At 34.4% G+C, this 19,404-nt stretch overlaps 1 protein-coding gene and 2 pseudogenes across 1 annotated transcript; all 3 read left to right on the top strand.

The window, feature by feature from the left end:
- The first annotated feature begins 1,764 nt into the window (after window positions 1-1,764).
- Window positions 1,765-2,572, top strand: LOC126767512 (uncharacterized; annotated as a pseudogene).
- Window positions 2,573-4,484: 1,912 nt separating this feature from the next.
- Window positions 4,485-7,783, top strand: LOC126767511 (uncharacterized; annotated as a pseudogene).
- A 2,165-nt stretch (window positions 7,784-9,948) lies between these two features.
- Window positions 9,949-12,646, top strand: LOC126767509 (uncharacterized). The gene is made up of 4 exons (XM_050484992.1): window positions 9,949-11,161; window positions 11,246-11,638; window positions 11,898-12,160; window positions 12,242-12,646. Exons 1-4 carry the CDS (start codon window positions 9,949-9,951, stop codon window positions 12,644-12,646), a joined length of 2,274 nt encoding a protein of 757 aa, XP_050340949.1.
- The last annotated feature ends 6,758 nt before the right edge of the window (window positions 12,647-19,404 follow it).

Genomic DNA, 19,404 nt, shown 5'->3' with positions numbered 1-19,404 from the left:
TATCGTAGTCCTTATTTCGTTTGCCATGGCCTTCATCAAAAGGGGGGTCTCACATCCGAGGCTTGTTGTTCCTTTTCTTAAAACTCTACAAATTTTAAACTTAAATTTTTTTATTTTTCTTTATTAATCAACATTTTTTACAGAATTACAAATATGTATGTACATATGTTCCATAAAAAAATTATTATTGTCTGAAAAAACATCAAAATATATTAAATACAAATAGAATTGACTCTGAAAGAAATATTGTTTATATAAAAATCATAATAATATCTGAAGGAAAAGAATAATATTATCTGATTATTTAAAATATAAAACAACCATTTGTTTTCACATATTATATTGGATTGTGCATGCCGCCTTAAACGTATAAAATACATACTTATGTACATATGTAATTATTTTTGCGTATTATATTGGACTGCGCAATCCAAAATCAAACGACTTACACTTATTTTCACGTACTTACTTAACAATTTATATTTTCTGCTTCTGATGATATTGCAGCTGCTGCTATTTACAATTCTGTTCTGATTTCCAATGCTATAAAAACAAATTAATTTTTAATTATTTGCAAATTATTCAAAAAAATCACATAAATGAATGACATGCATCTTTCAATTGTTTTTTTCTTACCCTTTTTGGGGTTGGTGTTATTGCATAGAGAAAAATTGTGTAGTTGTATTGAAATATTTGAGAAAAGTGGTCAGCCGTGGCTGGGAGGAAAGTAGTTTGTTTTTTCTAATTGTAGGTAATGTGTGTATGTTTTAACGGGGAAATCGAGTCAATAGGAAACGCAAAAGCTAATACAAATGTATGTGTGCAGAGAACGTAAAACTATAGCAGAGGACGTTTATAATAGAGAAGGTTCACGGCGCGAAGAATGTAAAAATATTTTTGGCTAACTCGGTCGAGATGGACGAGTTTCACCACTGCCAGCTCGGCAGCAGAAATTTTAACATTTTCCCTTGAACAGAGCTGAGCGTGGAATAAAAATTATGCTCAAAACTAACAGACGTATGTTCGCTCGTTTGCTTATATTTTTATACGTTTATATGCAAACATGTGTATTCGTTTGAATTCTTTTTGTGCATATTAATTAATACAGGTGCAATTGAATACATTTAAATTAAATTACTTTTTCAGAGCAATATTCGTAGTTAATGTAAAAGAAAACCTATTTTTTAATTATTTTTTGTATTAGATATATTCATACCTACACATTTATATAACAAACTATCATAATATTATTTAAAAAATTAAATATATTACAATAGTGATAAATGAACATTAATCTTATATTTTATCATTCAAAACTTACATATATTCACATGTGTCATGACCATATGTATTTATGTTCCCTTTCGCGAATTCCAAATATTGTTTTACAAAAACAACAATCGTTTCAAGTAGCATCAGTAGCGTCACAAGACAGTAGGCAAGCAGCCAAACAGCTTATGCCCAAATTTGTAGAAAAATACACAACAATAACTTTTTCATTCATGAACGCAAGCTCACTTTCAACAGGCAAACTCGCTTCATTCATAAAAGCAAACACCATTACATCTCCCCGAGCATGCCTTCGCCTACAAGCGTCTTTTCGCGACGATGGCAAAAGCTAAAAATCGTAAATTGAACAACTTTCTGATGAAACATCAGAACGAAGTGAGAAAAGTGGCAACATAGCTGTTGTCGATTTATAATATCTGTCAATTCTAAAATATTTTTCCGTGTTTGCAAAAATCTCTGTTTTCTTTATGTAAGTGAGCAAAGTGCTCACGAAGTCCGGAAAAGTCAAAATTCCTTCTAAAACAATGATGTACATGTATGTATGGTATTTAAGTAATACAATTACCTACAGACAACTAGCCGTATTGTTTGGTGTAACGAAGTCCACAGCATTGGCGGTTGTTCGTCGGGTGGGTTATCTCAATAAGCCATGAGTTTGTTAAGTGGCCAACTGGAGATACGTTGGAAGAAACAACTCGCAAGTTTTTACAAAGGAAACCAATACCAGGTGTTATTGGTGCTGTTGATTGTACCCACATAACAATTAATGCATCAATAAAAGACAAACATATGCTATATATTTTGATCGTAAACGTAATTATAGTGTTGTTCTGCAGTCCATTGTCGATGCTGATAAAAAATTTATTGATATTTATTCTGGTGAACCCGGATCATATCATGACTCTGGAGTGCTAAAAAGGTCAGCATTTTATAGAAAAGCGGAAAGTAATATGGAAAGTTTATTTCCAAATTCTACTTTTATTCTCAGGGACTCGGCATACCCTTGCAGGAACTACCTCATATCGGTGTTTAAAGATTATGGTTCGTTAACGCTTAATCAAATCAGATTTAACAAAACACATTCTTCAGCAAGAATAGTTGTTGAAAATGCATTTGGAGCAGAACCTTTCCGAAGGCTAAATTTCGAATTTAGCTGCATGCGAGAGATACAATTATTGACCCTCAAATTGGTAGTGCCGAACCGAAGCCAGAACCTGCTAATGAGCTGGCGAGAGAAGCAGGTGGAGATCGTCGGAATCAGTTGCTCACCATTTTAACATGACGAAACGAATAAATGTTTTAAAATGCAGTTTTAGAAAAACATTTTTCTAGTGCATATGTTTGTATATATAAGTTCGAGTACATATACAGTGGCTCAAACTCAAATAATAAAATTGTTTATAATTTTACAACATGTATGTTTATTTGTGTTTTATATAAACACGTACATATACTTAAGTACGTATGCATTTTTTCAAGATATGTACATATGAATAAAATGTACATTTTATGATAAGCTTGGTTATAAAATCAATTAATTTTGCTATCTTTTATTCATAATATACTGCTGTAGAAGTTTTAGTTTTTCTTCCTCTATTTTTGGTTTTTTTTTTTGTTCGATTTCCATCTGGAGATCTCGTTTTTCCAGCAAATCCTGCGTCTTACTTTGTATATTCGTACTTCGTTTTTTCTTCTGCACTTTGTCTTTTGAGCTCGATTATTTGTTCAAAATATCGTTCTCTAGCGCTTTTCCGATAACGGGAATATGGAGTAGCTTTTGCTGTGTTCGGCTCTTGTGGATACATTTCAGTTGGTGTGCCCTACTACTGCTACGATTTACAACAGATCGGCTCTGCCTAGAGGTTCTTGACATATCATAGAGCATTGCTTGAAATCAGTCGACTCTTTTAAAAACTGATTTACTGTTTAAAAATATAAAAAAGCGAATTCAATATAAGCAATAAGTAATGAAAATTAAATTAGAACTAACCAGTTGACTCAATCAATGGCTCTAGAGGATCTGTTCCAATGTTTATGGTGTGGTTGTTGGACACTAACCAACTTTCGCCAAAAGTTTCATCCATTTCCGACATGTATTGTATTGTGCACGGATAAGTTAGTTTGCTTCTCATTATCTTTCGCTGTTTTATACGCCTTCACATTATCGTATTTTTGCTACAAGAGCAGCCGCATTCACCGTTGTATCCTGTGAAAACAAATGTAATAAATATTTATACATTAACCTGAAAATATTCTTACCGTAAATCCTTGAAATTTCATGTGCTCCAAGACGTTTTCATAGGCGAACTTTTTCTAGCGCTAGTTAACAAACTGTCGTTTGTTGTGCGTAAAAGAAATCATATTTATTTGGGCGTACACTTATTTTTGTGTTGCCTTTTTTATTCATAATTTTTACTGATTTTTCATAATCTTACTTCTATTTATACTAGCTAGTATGTTTACTTATTACTAGTTGATACTTTGTTAGATGCAGATTATATTATTTGTTTAGGTTTGTTTACAGATATGTATATTGTTTGTTTAGATACATTTGGTTTGTTGTATTGATAGTGCATTTACAATGCTTGCCTACTTGCTGATGAGATAGTTTGGTGCAGTTTACATTTTCGCACATGCAATTTGTTTGTTACATTTATGATGCTAGGCGAGACTATTGTTATTGTTTGTTTAGGTTACCAGTTGATAATTTATGTATTCGGTACAAAAATGTGATAAGTAACACATGTTCCTTAACTCGCTCATGCAGGAACTCATCCTTCCTCTTGTTGTAGCACTTCAGGAATAGGAGTGTCTCGGCCTTTGTCCAAACTTTTCTTTTGCTGTATATAAACAAAATAAATAATTATTTAGTTTGTGAAAAGTATGTTTACAAATTTAAAAATTCAAATTTACCTTTTCTCCATGTCAAACATTTCGTCGCAATAAATTGAATATCAGCTGATTGTTATTGCCCGCGTTGCCAACGTAATGTATATTTAAGCGAAAATGAGAAATAAGCGAAATGCGTTTTATTTGTCCATGATTTAGCTATTAGCTTATGATGGTCAACTAAAACACGGCTAATATATGCAGGTGGTTTTTAGACGACAAAAGCTAATACATACTATATGTAGATATGTATGTATATGAGTGCTTTTTGGTTGGCAAGTACTTGTATATTTGCGCCAAAACCAATGTTGAAAAGAGAATGGTATGTTCATGATTTGAAAAAAAATCTTGGTCATACAAACATACATTATATGCTTAGATTTTTTTAATTGTATTTTCTAATGAGGAAATTGCACAAAAATGGAAGATAAATAGAAAATTTTCAAGCGCTCATAGAAGGCATCTTTGGTCACAACGTCCTTCTCTTCCGTCGGGGCGTGGGCGCAAATCAGCGATATGTTGAACAACCTCGCTTTAATACGGATTGTGGCTAGACGTTCATTCACCGTAGTGAATGATAGTACTCGGCGACGGAGTCTCTCTCCCACCACGAATCCAATACCAAACTTGCGCTCCTTTATATGGCCACTGAAGTAAATGTCACAAGGACCTACTCGTCTCTGTAATTGTCCCGTCCATCGCATTTCTTGGACGGCGGTGATGTCAGCTTTTATTTTCACGATGCCATCAACCAGCTGGGCAGCGGCACCTTCCCAATTAAGGGTCCGGACATTCCAGGTGCATGCCCTAATATCGTAGTCCTTATTTCGTTTGCCATGGTCGTCATCAAAAGGGGGGTCTCACATCCGAGGCTTGTTGTTCCTTTTCTTAAAACTCTACACATTTTAAATTTAAATTTTTTTATTTTTCTTTATTAATCAACATTTTTTACAGAATTACAAATATGTATGTACATATGTTCCATAAACAAATTATTACTGCCTGAAAAAACATCAAAATATATTAAATACAAATAGAATTGACTCTGAAAGAAATATTGTTTATATAAAAATCATAATAATATCTGAAAGAAAAGAATAATATTATCTGATTATTTAAAATATAAAACAACCATTTGTTTTCACATATTATATTGGATTGTGATGCCGCCTTAAACGTATAAAATACATACTTATGTACATATGTAATTATTTTTGCGTATTATATTGGACTGCGCAATCCAATTTCAAACGACACACACTTATTTTCACGTACTTACTTAACAATTTATATTTTCTGCTTCTAATGATATTGCAGCTGCTGCTATTTACGATTCAGTTCTGATTTCCAATGCTATAAAAACAAATTATTTTTCAATTTTTTGTAAATTATTAAAAGCAAAATCACATAAAAATCATTCACTTAAAGTTGTAAGCACGAATGACATGCATCTTTCAATTGTTTTTTCTTACCCTTTTTGGAGAGATTTTCTTTTCGCACTTTGACAATTATGTTTTCTCCTTTCTTTCAAATAAATGAAGAAATGAAATAAACTTTTTTCTGCATCGCATTTAGGTTAAAAAATAACCCGAAAATGGGCGTTGGTGTTAGTGATGAGAAAAAATGTGTAGTTGTATTGAAATATTTGAGAAAAGTGGTTAGCCGTGGCTGGCAGGGAAGTAGTTTGTTTTTTCTAATCGTAGGTAATGTGTGTATGTTTTAACGGGGAAATCGAGTCAATAGGAAACGCAAAAACTAATACAAATGTATGTGTGCAGAGAACGTAAAACTATAGCAGAGGACGTTTATAATAGAGAAGGTTCACGGCGCGAAGAACGTAAAAATATTTTTGGCAAACTCGGTCGAGATGGAAGAGTTTCACCACTGCTAGCTCGGCAGCAGAAATTTTAACATTTTCGCTTGAACAGAGCTGAGCGTGGAATAAAAATTATGCTCAAAACTAACAGACGTATGTTCGCTCGTTTGCTTATATTTTTATACGTTTATATGCAAACATGTGTATTCGTTTGAATTCTTTTTGTGCATATTAATGAATACATGTGCAATTGAATACATTTAAATTAAATTACTTTTTCAGAGCAATATTCGTAGTTAATGTAAAAGAAAGCCTATTTTTTAATTATTTTTTGTATTAGATATATTCATACCTACACATTTATATAACAAACTATCATAATATTGTTTAAAAAATTAAATATATTCCAATAGTGATAAATGAACATTAATCTTATATTTTATCATTCAAAACTTACATATATTCACATGTGTCATGACCATATGTGTTTATGTTCGCTTTCGAATTCCAAATATTGTTTTACAAAAACAACAATCGTTTCAAGTAGCATCAGTAGCGTCACAAATCAGTAGGCAAGCAGCCAAATAGCTTATGCCCAAATTTGTAGAAAAATACACAACAACAAATTTTTCATTCATGAACGCAAGCTCGCTTTCAACAGGCAAACTCGCTTCATTCATAAAAGCAAACACCATTACATCTCCCTGAGCATGCCTCTCCCAAAAAGCGTCTTTTTGCGACGATGGGAAAAGCTAAAAATCATAAATTGAACAACTTTCTGATGTTTCTTCACAGAAAGAAGTGAGAAAAGTGGCAACATAGCTGTTGTCGATTTATAATATTTGTCAATTCTAAAATATTTTTCCGTGCTTGCAAAAATCTCTGTTTTCTTTATGTAAGTGAGCAAACCCGTTTTGCTACGAAGTCCGGAAAAGCCAAAATTCCTGCTAAAACAATGATGTACATGTATGTATGGTATTTAAGTAATACAATTACCTACAGGCAACTAGCCGTATTGTTTGGTGTAACGAAGTCCACAGCATGGGCGGTTGTTCGTCGGGTTGTCGCGTGGGTTTTCTCAATAGGCCATGAGTTTATTAAGTGGCCAACTGGAGATGCGTTGGAAGAAACAACTCGCAAGTTTTTACAAAGGAAACAAATACCAGGTGTTATTGGTGCTATTGATTGTACCCACTTAACAATTAATGCACCAATAAAAGACAAACATATACTATATATTTTGATCGTAAACGTAATTATAGTGTTGTTCTGCAGTCCATTGTCGATGCTGATAAAAAATTTATTGATATTTATTGTGGTGAACCCGGATCATATCATGACTCTGGAGTGCTAAAAAGGTCAGCATTTTATAGGAAAGCGGAATGTAATATGGAAAGTTTCTTTCCAAATTCTACTTTTATTCTCAGGGACTCGGCATACCCTTGCAGAAACTACCTCATATCGGTGTTTAAAGATTATGGTTCGTTAACGCTTAATCAAATCAGATTTAACAAAACACATTCTTCAGCAAGAATAGTTGTTGAAAATGCATTTGGAGCACTGAAACGACGTTTCCGAAGGCTTCTTAAATTTACGGAGCCCAGAAATTTATGTGCAATTTCAAATTTAGTTGCAAGTGCATGCATTATGCACAATATTATTACAAACGACGATACAATTATTGACCATCAAATTGGAAGTGCCGAACCGGAACCAGAACCTGCTAATGAGCTGGCGAGAGAAGCAGGTGGAGATCGTCGGAATCAGTTGCTCACCATTTTAACATGAGGAAACGAATAAATGTTTTAAAATGCACTTTTCGAACAACATTTTTCTAGTGCATATGTTTGTATATATAAGTTCGAGTACATATACAGTGGCTCAAACTCAAATAATAAAATCTATATAAATAAAAATCAGTGCCACTTTCTTTGTAATTTCATCACTCATAAACGGCTGAACCGATTTGGCCGATTTTTTTTTTTGTTGTATTTGTTATTGCTAGGAGACGGTTCTTATGTAAGAAAAAATTGCGAAAGTTGCCGGAAAACCCCTAAAAACAGCCCTTTTCTTTTTCCCATACAAGGGTTTTATTTTGTATGTATATACATACATATGTACATACATACATATGTACATATGTAAGTAAAAATGATTGTTTGTTTGTTAGTAACGCTATCGCTCGAGAACGGCGGAACCAATCTTCATGACATCAGAAGTTGTTCGTAAGGAAAAGTCGAAAAATTGGAAATTTCCAAAAAGTGACTTTTCATACATTTCTTTTTTGTTTTGTTTTTCAATATTTAGATTTGTAAATTATTTGAATCGTTCAATTCCGGCTATTTAAAAGAATAATTATTGAAAATTATTCAGTGAAAACTTTATGTGTGTTTCAAACAAACTGATCATATAAAAATTTGTTTTAAAGAAAATGGCTAAATTCTCGGGTGAAACGGCTGGAGAATGTGTTGCGCTAACGGGAAGATAAAATTGCCGGAAGTGGAACCACCTGCTGAACCATGACAATCATTAATTTTGAGACATCACCAGAATCGAAACATTTTTTAAATCATATACAAGAGTACAATTCGTCTTTTCAAATTACTTCTTTCGGCGCTACAAAAATTGTAAGAGATCAATTTATGCCGACATTTAAGTGGATTGCATAGAATATTTGATGGTTTTTTCAATGAATAGGGAAAAATTTATTCCTATAACATTGCATACATATTACAGATCCAAGGTCAAATTTATCACCCAGTGGGTTCATTGTTACCGCTCCCCGACGCTAACCATCAATTTTTACAAATATATTTCATCGGAGATAAAAATCGTGAATTAAATCAACGCTGCACAATTGGTTCCCACACAGAAAGAGAAATTCTTTGCGAACTACAAAATTTTTTTCATCAGCACAATGAATTAGTCCAATTGTTCAAAACTGCTACGGATCGGTTACCATCTGATAATCACAGAATCGTTGTAAGAGCCGATAAAACTCCAACTGGAGAGCATTCAAGAAGATTCAATGCACCAACCATTGATGAAGTGGCCATTGTGATTGTTGGCGATCAGTTTCAATCTCGAGATATTATTCTTCACCGTAGAAATGAACAATTACAACGTGTTTCGGAGCTTCATCGTTGTTACGATGCATTACAGTATCCTATATTGCACTGGAATGACCATGATGAATACCATATGAATATCCCAATGATTAATCCAAGCACAGGTACATAATATATGTCGTGCTCATAAATATTTCGATTAAATAAAAGATTTCGATTTTGAATTGAAAACTTCTAAATACGTTTTGAAACGTATTTTTTACAGGCCTTGATGCTCAAAAGAAGTTCAGCGCCATGAATTATTATTCATACAGATTAATGATTCGCGAAGGAAGTTCAAATTACATTTTGAGATGTGGAAAACTGTTTCATCAATACATTGTGGACATGTATGCGAAAATTGAGATCAGAAGAATACATACATTTGCGTGATGCAATTACAAATGATGGGAATTCGAATGATATTGGACGTCTGACGATATTACCAGCATCTTATATTGGAAGTCTTCACTAAGAAAATACGGCCGACCAGATTTATTTATTACATTCACATGTAATCCGAAGTGGAGCGATATTCAAAATAATTTGTTTGACGGTCAATCAACAACAGATCGTCACAATATAAATGCACGTGTTTTTCGGCAAAAATTAAAAGCGCTGATGGATGTAATTGTGAAATTTCGCGTATTTGGAGAAGTGCGGTGTTATATGTATTCAATCGAATGGCAAAAGAGGATTGCCGCACGCAAATATATTGATATGGTTGGTTCGTAAAATGAAATTGATAATATCATATCAGCCGAGATACCAGATCAAACAATTGATCAAGAATTATTTGAAGTCGTCACAAAACATATGATTCATGGCCCATGTGGCATACTAAATATGAATTCACCATGCATGATTGATGGCAAATGCTCAAAGCGTTATCCCAGAGCATTGACTTCCGACACAATAACAGGCAATGATGGATACCCGTTGTATCGACGACGGTCTACTGAAGATAACGGTCCATCAGTAATGATGAACATTCGTCATCAAGAAATCATCGTCGATAATCGCTGGGTTGTGCCATATTCAGAACTTCTGTCAAAAATATTTCAGTCTCACATTAACGTTGAGCATTGTAATTCCGTCAAGTCAATCAAATACATTTGCAAGTATGTGAATAAAGGAAGTGATATGGCTGTCTTTGAAGTACCTGATGGTGACAATAGGAACGATGAAATTACTCGATATCAAATGGGCCGATTCGTTAGCAGCAATGAAGCAATTTGGCGGATATTTTCGTTTCCATTGCACGAAAGACATCCTGTTGTTAATCATCTAGCGGTGCATCTTGAAAATGGTCAACGTGTTTATTTTACTACTGAAAATATACAGCAGAGAGCAGCACAACCACCAGCGACTACTTTAACTGCTTTTTTTCGACTTTGTAAAACCGATACATTTGCCAGAAGTTTGCTATATACTGATGTACCTCGGTATTACACATGGACTACATCATCAAAAGAATTCCAACGACATAAACAGGGTACAGCAGTTGATGGTCACCCAGGTATATATTCAACAGATGCTTTGGGCAGAATGTATACGATTCATCCCAACAACGCGGAATGTTTTTATTTGCTATTGCTATTGGTGAACGTTCAAGGACCGAGATCGTTCGAATATTTGAAAATAGTTGATGGTCATTTATGTGAGACGTATCGCGAGGCATGTCACCTTCTGCATTTTTTGGAAAACGATTCACATTGGGAATCGACGCTTCAAGATGCATGTGTTTCATCTTTACCACAACAAATAAGAATGCTTTTCTCGAATATAATATCAACATGCATGCCATCGAATCCACTGGAATTATGGAACAAATATCAAGATTACATGACGGAAGATATTTTGATTCGGATGCGTCGTACGTCAAATAATCCAGATTTGATGATTACCTTGGAAATGTACAATGAAGCATTAATAATCATTGAAGACATGTGTCTCAAAATTGCGCATAAAGCATTATCACAGTTATCTATGATTTCACCTGATCGTCCGATGCATGATTTGATGGATCAAGAATTGCAACGTGAACAACAATTCAATTGTGACGAATTGATTGAATTTGTGCAATCAAATATTGACAAATTAAATGATCAACAAAACTATGTATATCAAACAATTTTGCAAGCTGTTTCTGACAACACTGGCGGGTTACTTTTCTTGGACGCACCTGGTGGAACCGGAAAAACATTCATTATTACATTGATTCTGGCAGCTATTCGATCACAGAAAAAAATTGCTTTGGCTTTTGCTTCTTCTGGAATTGCTGCCACTTTATTGAACGGAGGACGAACAGCACACTCTGCATTAAAATTGCCATTGAACATGCAAGTGAGTGAAACGCCGACATGCAATAATTCAAGAAATTCTGCAATGGGAAAAGTCTTGAAGCAAGCAGCGATTATTCTGTGGGATGAGTGTACAATGGCCAACAAAAAATCGCTCGAATCATTGGATCGAACTATGAAAGATTTACGCGGAAATCAACAGCTGTTGGGTGGTGCCTTGATATTGTTATCAGGTGATTTTCGACAAACATTGCCAGTTCTTCCTCGATCAACTCCTGCCGATGAAATAAATGCATGTCTGAAATCTTCTGCTCTCTGGAGATTTGTGAAAAAATTGACGTTGAATGGCAATATGCGTGTCCTATTACAAGACGATTCATCTGCACATCAGTTTTCAATTGTTGGATATCGGAAATGGAAAAATGCAAATCGACAATACAAATGGAATGATCACCTTGCCCGAAAATTTTTGTACAATTTTGCAAACAAAAGAAGAATTGGTCGAATGCGTTTTCCCAAATATCATTCAGAATCACAGAAGCTATGATTGGTTAGCAGAACGTTCAATATTGGCACCGAAGAATATACACGTCAATGCAATGAACTTCCAAATTCAAGAAAAAATGCCAGGTGAAGTCATAACTTATAAATCCATTGACAGCGTTATGGATGAAGATGAAGCTGTGAATTATCCAATTGAATTTCTGAATTCATTGGAACCACCTGGTACACCGCCACATCTTTTGAATTTAAAGGTTTGTTCATTACTTTAATCATTACAGAATATAAATCTGTAAGGAGGTTCAATGAAATATATTATTGATTCCATTTTTAAGGTTGGTTCACCAATCATATTACTACGGAATATCAATACTCCAAAAATGTTTAATGGTACACGACTGGCAATAAAGAAGCTAATGCCAAATTTGATTGAAGCAACTATACTCAATGGCAAAGCGAACGGCGAAAATGTGCTTATACCACGTATTCCAATGATTCCAACAGACATGCCATTCAATTTCAAACGTCTGCAATTTCCGGTGCGTTTAACATTTGCCATGACTATAAACAAAGCACAAGGACAAACATTTCAAATATGCGGAGTAAATTTGGAAGAATCGTGTTTTTCACATGAGCAATTATATGTTGCGTGTTCGAGAGTCGGTACTGCACATCGTTTATTCATTCATGCACCGGACAGTAAAACTAAGAACGTTGTTTATCAAAATGTTCTAGAATAGAACTCGAATTTTTGAGATTTACATTTTATTATATACGCTTACGTAAAAATAAAAGGAAACTGAAGAATAAATACTTTCAATGTTTGAAGAGTATTACTTTCTTGAATTTTTTATTGAATCGCTATGACAATTTTCTTATTATTCGTATTTATGTACGCTTCTCAATGTTAGCGTTATAACAATTTTATGGAGTTAATGGATAATATCGTACGAATGCATTTTCATGAACTGAATATCCTTTATCAACAATATCTTGGTCAATCCTCATCCTTAATTCATAATCGTCTAAATTTATGAAAAAGATTTCGTCCATTTGTTTCATTATTTTCATAGTGAAAGATTCGTTCAAAGCAATTTCTTCAAAATATTTGATAGATTCTCGCTACCAGTATTTCTCATTACTTGGCTTGATATTTGCTAATCGGCAATTCAGAATTTGCTCTATATCCTGGTATTCCCTTTCTTCCGGTCTGAATTTTACGGTGAAGCACGATGGGCTATCAATCGACTGAACAACAACTGTTTTTTCCTGAAGATAATCAGAATGGAATGTTCTTCTCATATCGAATCTTTTCATCGTCATTTTTTGTATGGTATACTTTGGAAATATTTTTTTTTTTGTATTATATTGAATTATATTGTATTTGTTATTGACTTTTTTGTTTGGCTATTAACTTACTGTTTTATTACACTTTTATGAAGGGAAAATAACATTATTTTCAAATACAGAGTAATTATTATTGCAAAATATAATTATAGACCATGAAATTTCAGGTTTTTTTGTTTGCTAAATAATCTTCTTATGATTTTGTTTACACTCAAACGTCAATTTTTTCATGATATGTATGTACATATGTATGTATAAAATGTACATTTTATGATAAGCTTGGTTATAAAATCAATTAATTTTGCTATCTTTTATTCATAATATACTGCTGTAGAAGTTTTAGTTTTTCTTCCTCTATTTTTAGTTTGTTTTTGTTCGATTTCCATCTGGAGATCTCGTTTTTCCACCAAATCCTGCATCTTACTTTGTATATTGGCGTAGAACTTCGTCTTTTCTTCTGCACTTTTTCTTTTGAGCTCGATTATTTGTTCAAAATATCGTTCTCTAGCGCTTTTCCGATAACGGGAATATGGAGTAGCTTTTGCTGTGTTCGGCTCTTGTGGATACATTTCAGTTGGTGTGCACTACTACTGCTACGATTTACAACAGATCGGCTCTGCCTAGAGGTACTTGACATATCATCGAGCATTGCTTGAAATCAGTCGACTCTTTTAAAAACTGATTTACTGTTTAAAAATATAAAAAAGCGAATTCAATATAAGCAATACGTAATGAAAATTAAATTAGAACTAACCACTTGACTCAATCAATGGCTCTAGAGGATCTGTTCCAATGTTTATGGTGTGGTTGTTGGACACTAACCAACTTTCGCCAAAAGTTTCATCCATTTCCGACATGTATTGTATTGTGCACGGAGAAGTTAGTTTGCTTCTCATTATCTTTCGCTGTTTTATACGCCTTCACATTATCGTATTTTTGCTACAAGAGCAGCCGCATTCACCGTTGTATCCTGTGAAAACAAATGTAATAAATATTTATACATTAACCTGAAAATATTCTTACCGTAAATCCTTGAAATTTCATGTGCTCCAAGACGTTTTCATAGGCGAACTTTTTCTTGCGCTAGTTAACAAACTGTCGTTTGTTGTGAGTAAAAGAAATTATATTTATTTGGGCGTACACTTATTTTTGTGTTGCCTTTTTTATTCATAATTTCTTACTGCCTATTTTTCATAATCTTACTTCTATTTATACTAGCTAGTATGTTTACTTATTACTAGTTGATATTTTGTTAGATGCAGATTATATTATTTGTTTAGGTTTGTTTACAGATATGTATATTGTTTGTTTAGATACATTTGGTTTGTTGTATTGATAGTGCATTTACAATGTTTGCCTACTTGCTAATGAGACAGTTTGGTGCAGTTGACATTTTCGCACATGCAATTTGTTTGTTACATTTATGATACTAGGCGAGACTATTGTTATTGTTTGTTTAGGTTACAAGTTGATAATTTATGTATTCGGTACAAAAATGTGATAAGTAACACATGTTCCTTAACTCGATCATGCAGGAACTCATCCTTCCTCTTGTTGTAGCACTTCAGGAATAGGAGTGTCTCGGCCTTTGTCCAAACTTTTCTTTTTTGCTGTATATAAACAAAATAAATAATTATTTAGTTTGTGAAAAGTATGTTTACAAATTTAAAAATTCAAATTTACCTTTTCTCCATGTCAAACATTTCGTCGCAATAAATTGAATATCAGCTGATTGTTATTGCCCGCGTTGCCAACATAATGCATATTTGGTTGGCAAGTACTTGTATATTTGCGCCAAAACCAATGTTGAAAAGAGAATGGTATGTTCATGATTTGAAAAAAAATCTTGGACATACAAACATATATTATATGCTTAGATTTTTTTAATTGTAAGTTCAAATGAGGAAATTGCACAAAAATAGAAGTTAAACAGAAAATTTTCAACGGAATTTTAGTTTTAAAATAACTTCCACGCGATAACATTAACTCGGTATTTTTCGTTCGTAATAAAGGAAATGTTTGCTAATTAAAAATGTCTCAAAAAAGAAAGTGCCGTGTTCGCGAGTGCCTTTCCGCGTCTGAGAATTTTTTTCCTAGGGATGCTGAGCAAGCAAAAAAGTGGGTGGAAAAGCTTAGGATCCCACCACCGTTGGATTTACCCGCCCACAATGCATTCGTTTGCATAAACCACTTTGAGCCAAGTGCAGTGGGCATGAAGAAAGTGAGGGCAAATGATGTGCCGAACTTCAACCTTGGTGAGTTTTTTGAAAATATTAATGGTATTGAATTTTAACATAAAAAAATAGAAAGTATGTGCATATATATTTTTTAAATATATTTAAAATTCAATGCAATATAATGGGAAGCACACACCACCGACGCACAATATAATTGTTCAAACTAAACTGCCGCATCTCGGTTAGGTATATTTACAATTTATTTAATTTACCGTGCGATTCTGTACTGTGATACAGTCTCAAGTCCCTAAATTTGAAACTTTAAGTTAGAGACAAATTTTGAGACTTGAGACGATTTAACTATTCTCTAAGTGACAGTCGCAAAATCTATTACATTTCATTATTCAAAGAGTTTTTTACACTTGAATGAAAAGAAATATGTCGATAACAAATATTAAATTTTCTATAACATGGTCTAAAAACATAACTATCAATTAAAATAAAAATATATGTTGACTTTACGAAATTCATGTAAAATTTATTTATTTTTAACCTTTTCGTGCTTGAGTTGCTTATAAAATATATAAAAAACCACAATTGATTAATATTTATGATGATCTCTATTAAGTATATTCAAAATGGCAGACAAGAGTTGTTTTTAGTTTTGTGACCTGCTAACTATCAGGTCTCAAATTTGAGGCAATATTTTGAGACTAACGCTAGAGACTGTTTAGTGTTAATAGTCACAAATTGACACTTTACCTCAAAATGCCTCTAATAGAGACTAGAGACTGGTTACAGAATCTCGCTATTAAGCTGATGAATGAAATAAACGGACGGGTGTTCAGTAAATTCTCGCGTTTTATTAAAAAAACATATACAGCGTTGGCCTTAGGCTACCAAGCCCGGTCATTTATTGGACCCAAGTGTTGACAATGCGTAAGTGTATACTATGTGTAACGATATACGATGCAGATGCGGAGACTGTGAATATATTTTTACATCATACATATTTATTTATGTACTATTCCTTAAGTGATTTACGATGTCAATAAAAATTGTAGATTGCCAATGCAACTATTCCAATATATTGTTATCACGATAATGATATCCTTACATCAATAACAGAAGGGAATTAAGGAAAAAAGAAAAAAATTTCAACTTTCTTATTTGTTTCTTTTTAATTTAATTAATTGTTAGGAACCGGGTTTATAAAAAATTTTTGTGGATTTTTTTTTATCGAAAATGGAAGAATTTAAGTATTGTATTTCCGATCAATTCGAATATATTGAGGAACACTACGACACTCAACCCGGAGATCAGTATATTTATACTCTGAAAATAAAAAGAGTTGAACTCAACGCAATATAATACAAGGCAAACAAGTCATATGATGCCCTTCGTAGAACCCCACAAAAACCCGTTGAGGCTATTGACTTCGCAAAATTCAAAGTAAAATGCAAAAAACTTTCACCAATTATATATGAAATGTTTAGGATCAATTAATCAAGCTATTGATGATCTAAAGAACTTAACCCCACTAATAGAGGAACGAGTTTCAGAGAAATACACATCGCGAGACATAGAACTTATTTAATGGGGATTTCACAACCTATCCCTCATGCAGAGACATGCTTACGGCTATATACAATGTAAACAATCACAAAATCAGTAACGTGGAGAGATATAATTCAAAAAGCCCGAGGAAAAGCAAGAGCACTTGTTAAAGAAGAGTCATTAGCAAATGATGGTTTCCTAATGGCATGGAGGGACCTGGTATCACAATACAAAAACAAACGAGAACAAACAAAGTGAAAGCGCGATTAAACACATTCAGAGGACAATTGTTTCACAAATCTGCACAACGTGTACATAGACACTAATAGCTTGGACCCCATCTTAATTTTCTTATGTGGATTGAAACTACCCAAAACCCTACTTCATCAATTTGAAGACACCTTAGAGATAACTCGGAAATATCATCCTGGAAAACTTTTGACTCATTTCGCACCCTCAGACATAAATCTTTGAAATCAGTAGGAAATCTAACTGACCTCATGCCAGTGACCCAATCCGACAGTAAAAAATACAGGAAATTTGGTACCTTCCACGCTAATGTTTCCGGAATTTCAGCTTTGAATTTTTCACCCGCTTGTGAACACCCTGTTAGAAGCAACAACTTCTCAAAAAAACCTCAAGACAATAAAAGTTGTAAATTATGTAGAACACAACATTCCATTCGAGAATGCCCAAAGTTTCTACAAATTAATATTGAGACCCGAATAACCACAATAAAAAATAACGATTATTGTTTTAACCATCATTGACATACGTATCATACAGCCTTAGAGATTGCAGGAGCAAATATAATTGCAGAATATGCAGAAAGAAACACAACATTCTTATGCATAGGGATACCTCTCCCCGTTCCCAATCCCCGCCCGCAAGGATCAAGAGCCTCAAACCCACCTCTTGACCCAAACACCAGTAGTACCTCCAAAACTCGTAATATGAATACAAATCCGCAAGTGTACACAACCAAGGGCGGATACAGAGTAGAATTTTGGGGGGTGTTTAATTTTGTACTTGCAACTCCAATTTTTTTTTGGCGAAGTGTGATGGAAATAACGTATTACTTTTAACTTTTGGAGGGGTAACTTTCCGCAGTTCCCCCCGTGGATCCGCCCCTGTGCACAATCCTCTTACAGTTCTCTAATAATAAAACTCAAGACTTACAAGACTTAAGTGGAAAGAAGATTTTGTAAGGTACTGCTATAGCTCAAGCTCTTACAAATTACAAAGTGCAATTATTCACGCGACAGAAGCTACCTTCATTTCAGAGAAATTTCACAGAAAATTGAGCATACCAACACAGAAAAAAATGCACAACTGTCTGAATTGAACAACACGTTTCGGCAACGCCCACAAAAATTTGCGAACTCACCCTTCGTTCCCCGACAAGAAAATAGTTTAGGATAACAACCCACGCGTTTATCTAAAAACTTTAACCGATAAGCTACCCTTCTTTACTGCCGCAGAAACCGCTTACGTGGTTATAGCCGAGCTAACAACAGCGCGCCAGTTGTTCTTCTTTTCGCAGGGTGGCGTCAATTGGAGATTCCAAGCGAAGCCTGGTTCTTCTCCACCTGGTCTTTCCAACGCAGTGGATGTCTTCATCTTCCTCTGCTTTCCCGGCGGGTACTGCGTCGAATACTTTCAGATCTGGAGCGTTTTCGAGCATTCGAACGACAGCCGCTGTCTTTTAATTCGCTGGACTATGTCAATGTCGTCGTACATCTCATACAGCTTATCGTTCCATCGAATGCGATATTCGCCGTGGCCAACGCGCAAAGGACCATTAATCTTTCGCAAAACCTTTCTCTCGATAACTCGTAACGTCGACTCATCAGATGTTGTCATCGTCCATGCCTCTGCACCATATAGCAGGGCGGGAATAATAAGTGACTTGAAGACGTTTGGTTTATGCTCGTCGAGAGAGGACTTTACTTCCTGATGCTGGTTCCAAGATAGACGAAGTTATCTACGACTTCAAAGTTATGACTGTAAACAGGGACGTGGGAGCCTAGTCGCGAGAGCTACGACTGTTTGTTTGATGACAGGAGATACTTCGTCTTGCCCTCGTTCCCCACTAGACGCATTTGCTTCGCTGCCTTAACCATTCTGAAGAGAGCAGAACTAACGGCCCAGGGGTTGATGCTATCAATATCATCGGCGTAGGTCTGCAGCTGTACACTCTTACAGAAGATGGTACCTTCTCTGTTTAGTTCTGCAGCTTGAATTATTTTCTACAGAAGTAGGTTGGAGAAGTCACACGAAAGGGAGTCGCTTTGTCTGAAACTTCGTTTGATATCGAACGGCTTGGAGATGATGCATGATGATTTTTTTCTTCAGGCGTTATATTTTCACTGCCCTTCAGCAGGCAGGGGAAGTGTTCCCTCTATAATTATAGAGTA

The sequence above is a fragment of the Bactrocera neohumeralis genome, unplaced genomic scaffold, assembly GCF_024586455.1.
Source record: "Bactrocera neohumeralis isolate Rockhampton unplaced genomic scaffold, APGP_CSIRO_Bneo_wtdbg2-racon-allhic-juicebox.fasta_v2 ctg7297, whole genome shotgun sequence".
NCBI classification, from domain to species: Eukaryota; Metazoa; Arthropoda; class Insecta; order Diptera; family Tephritidae; genus Bactrocera; species Bactrocera neohumeralis.
Note: the sequence above shows the minus strand (reverse complement) of the source record. Positions and strands in the feature narration are given on the sequence as shown.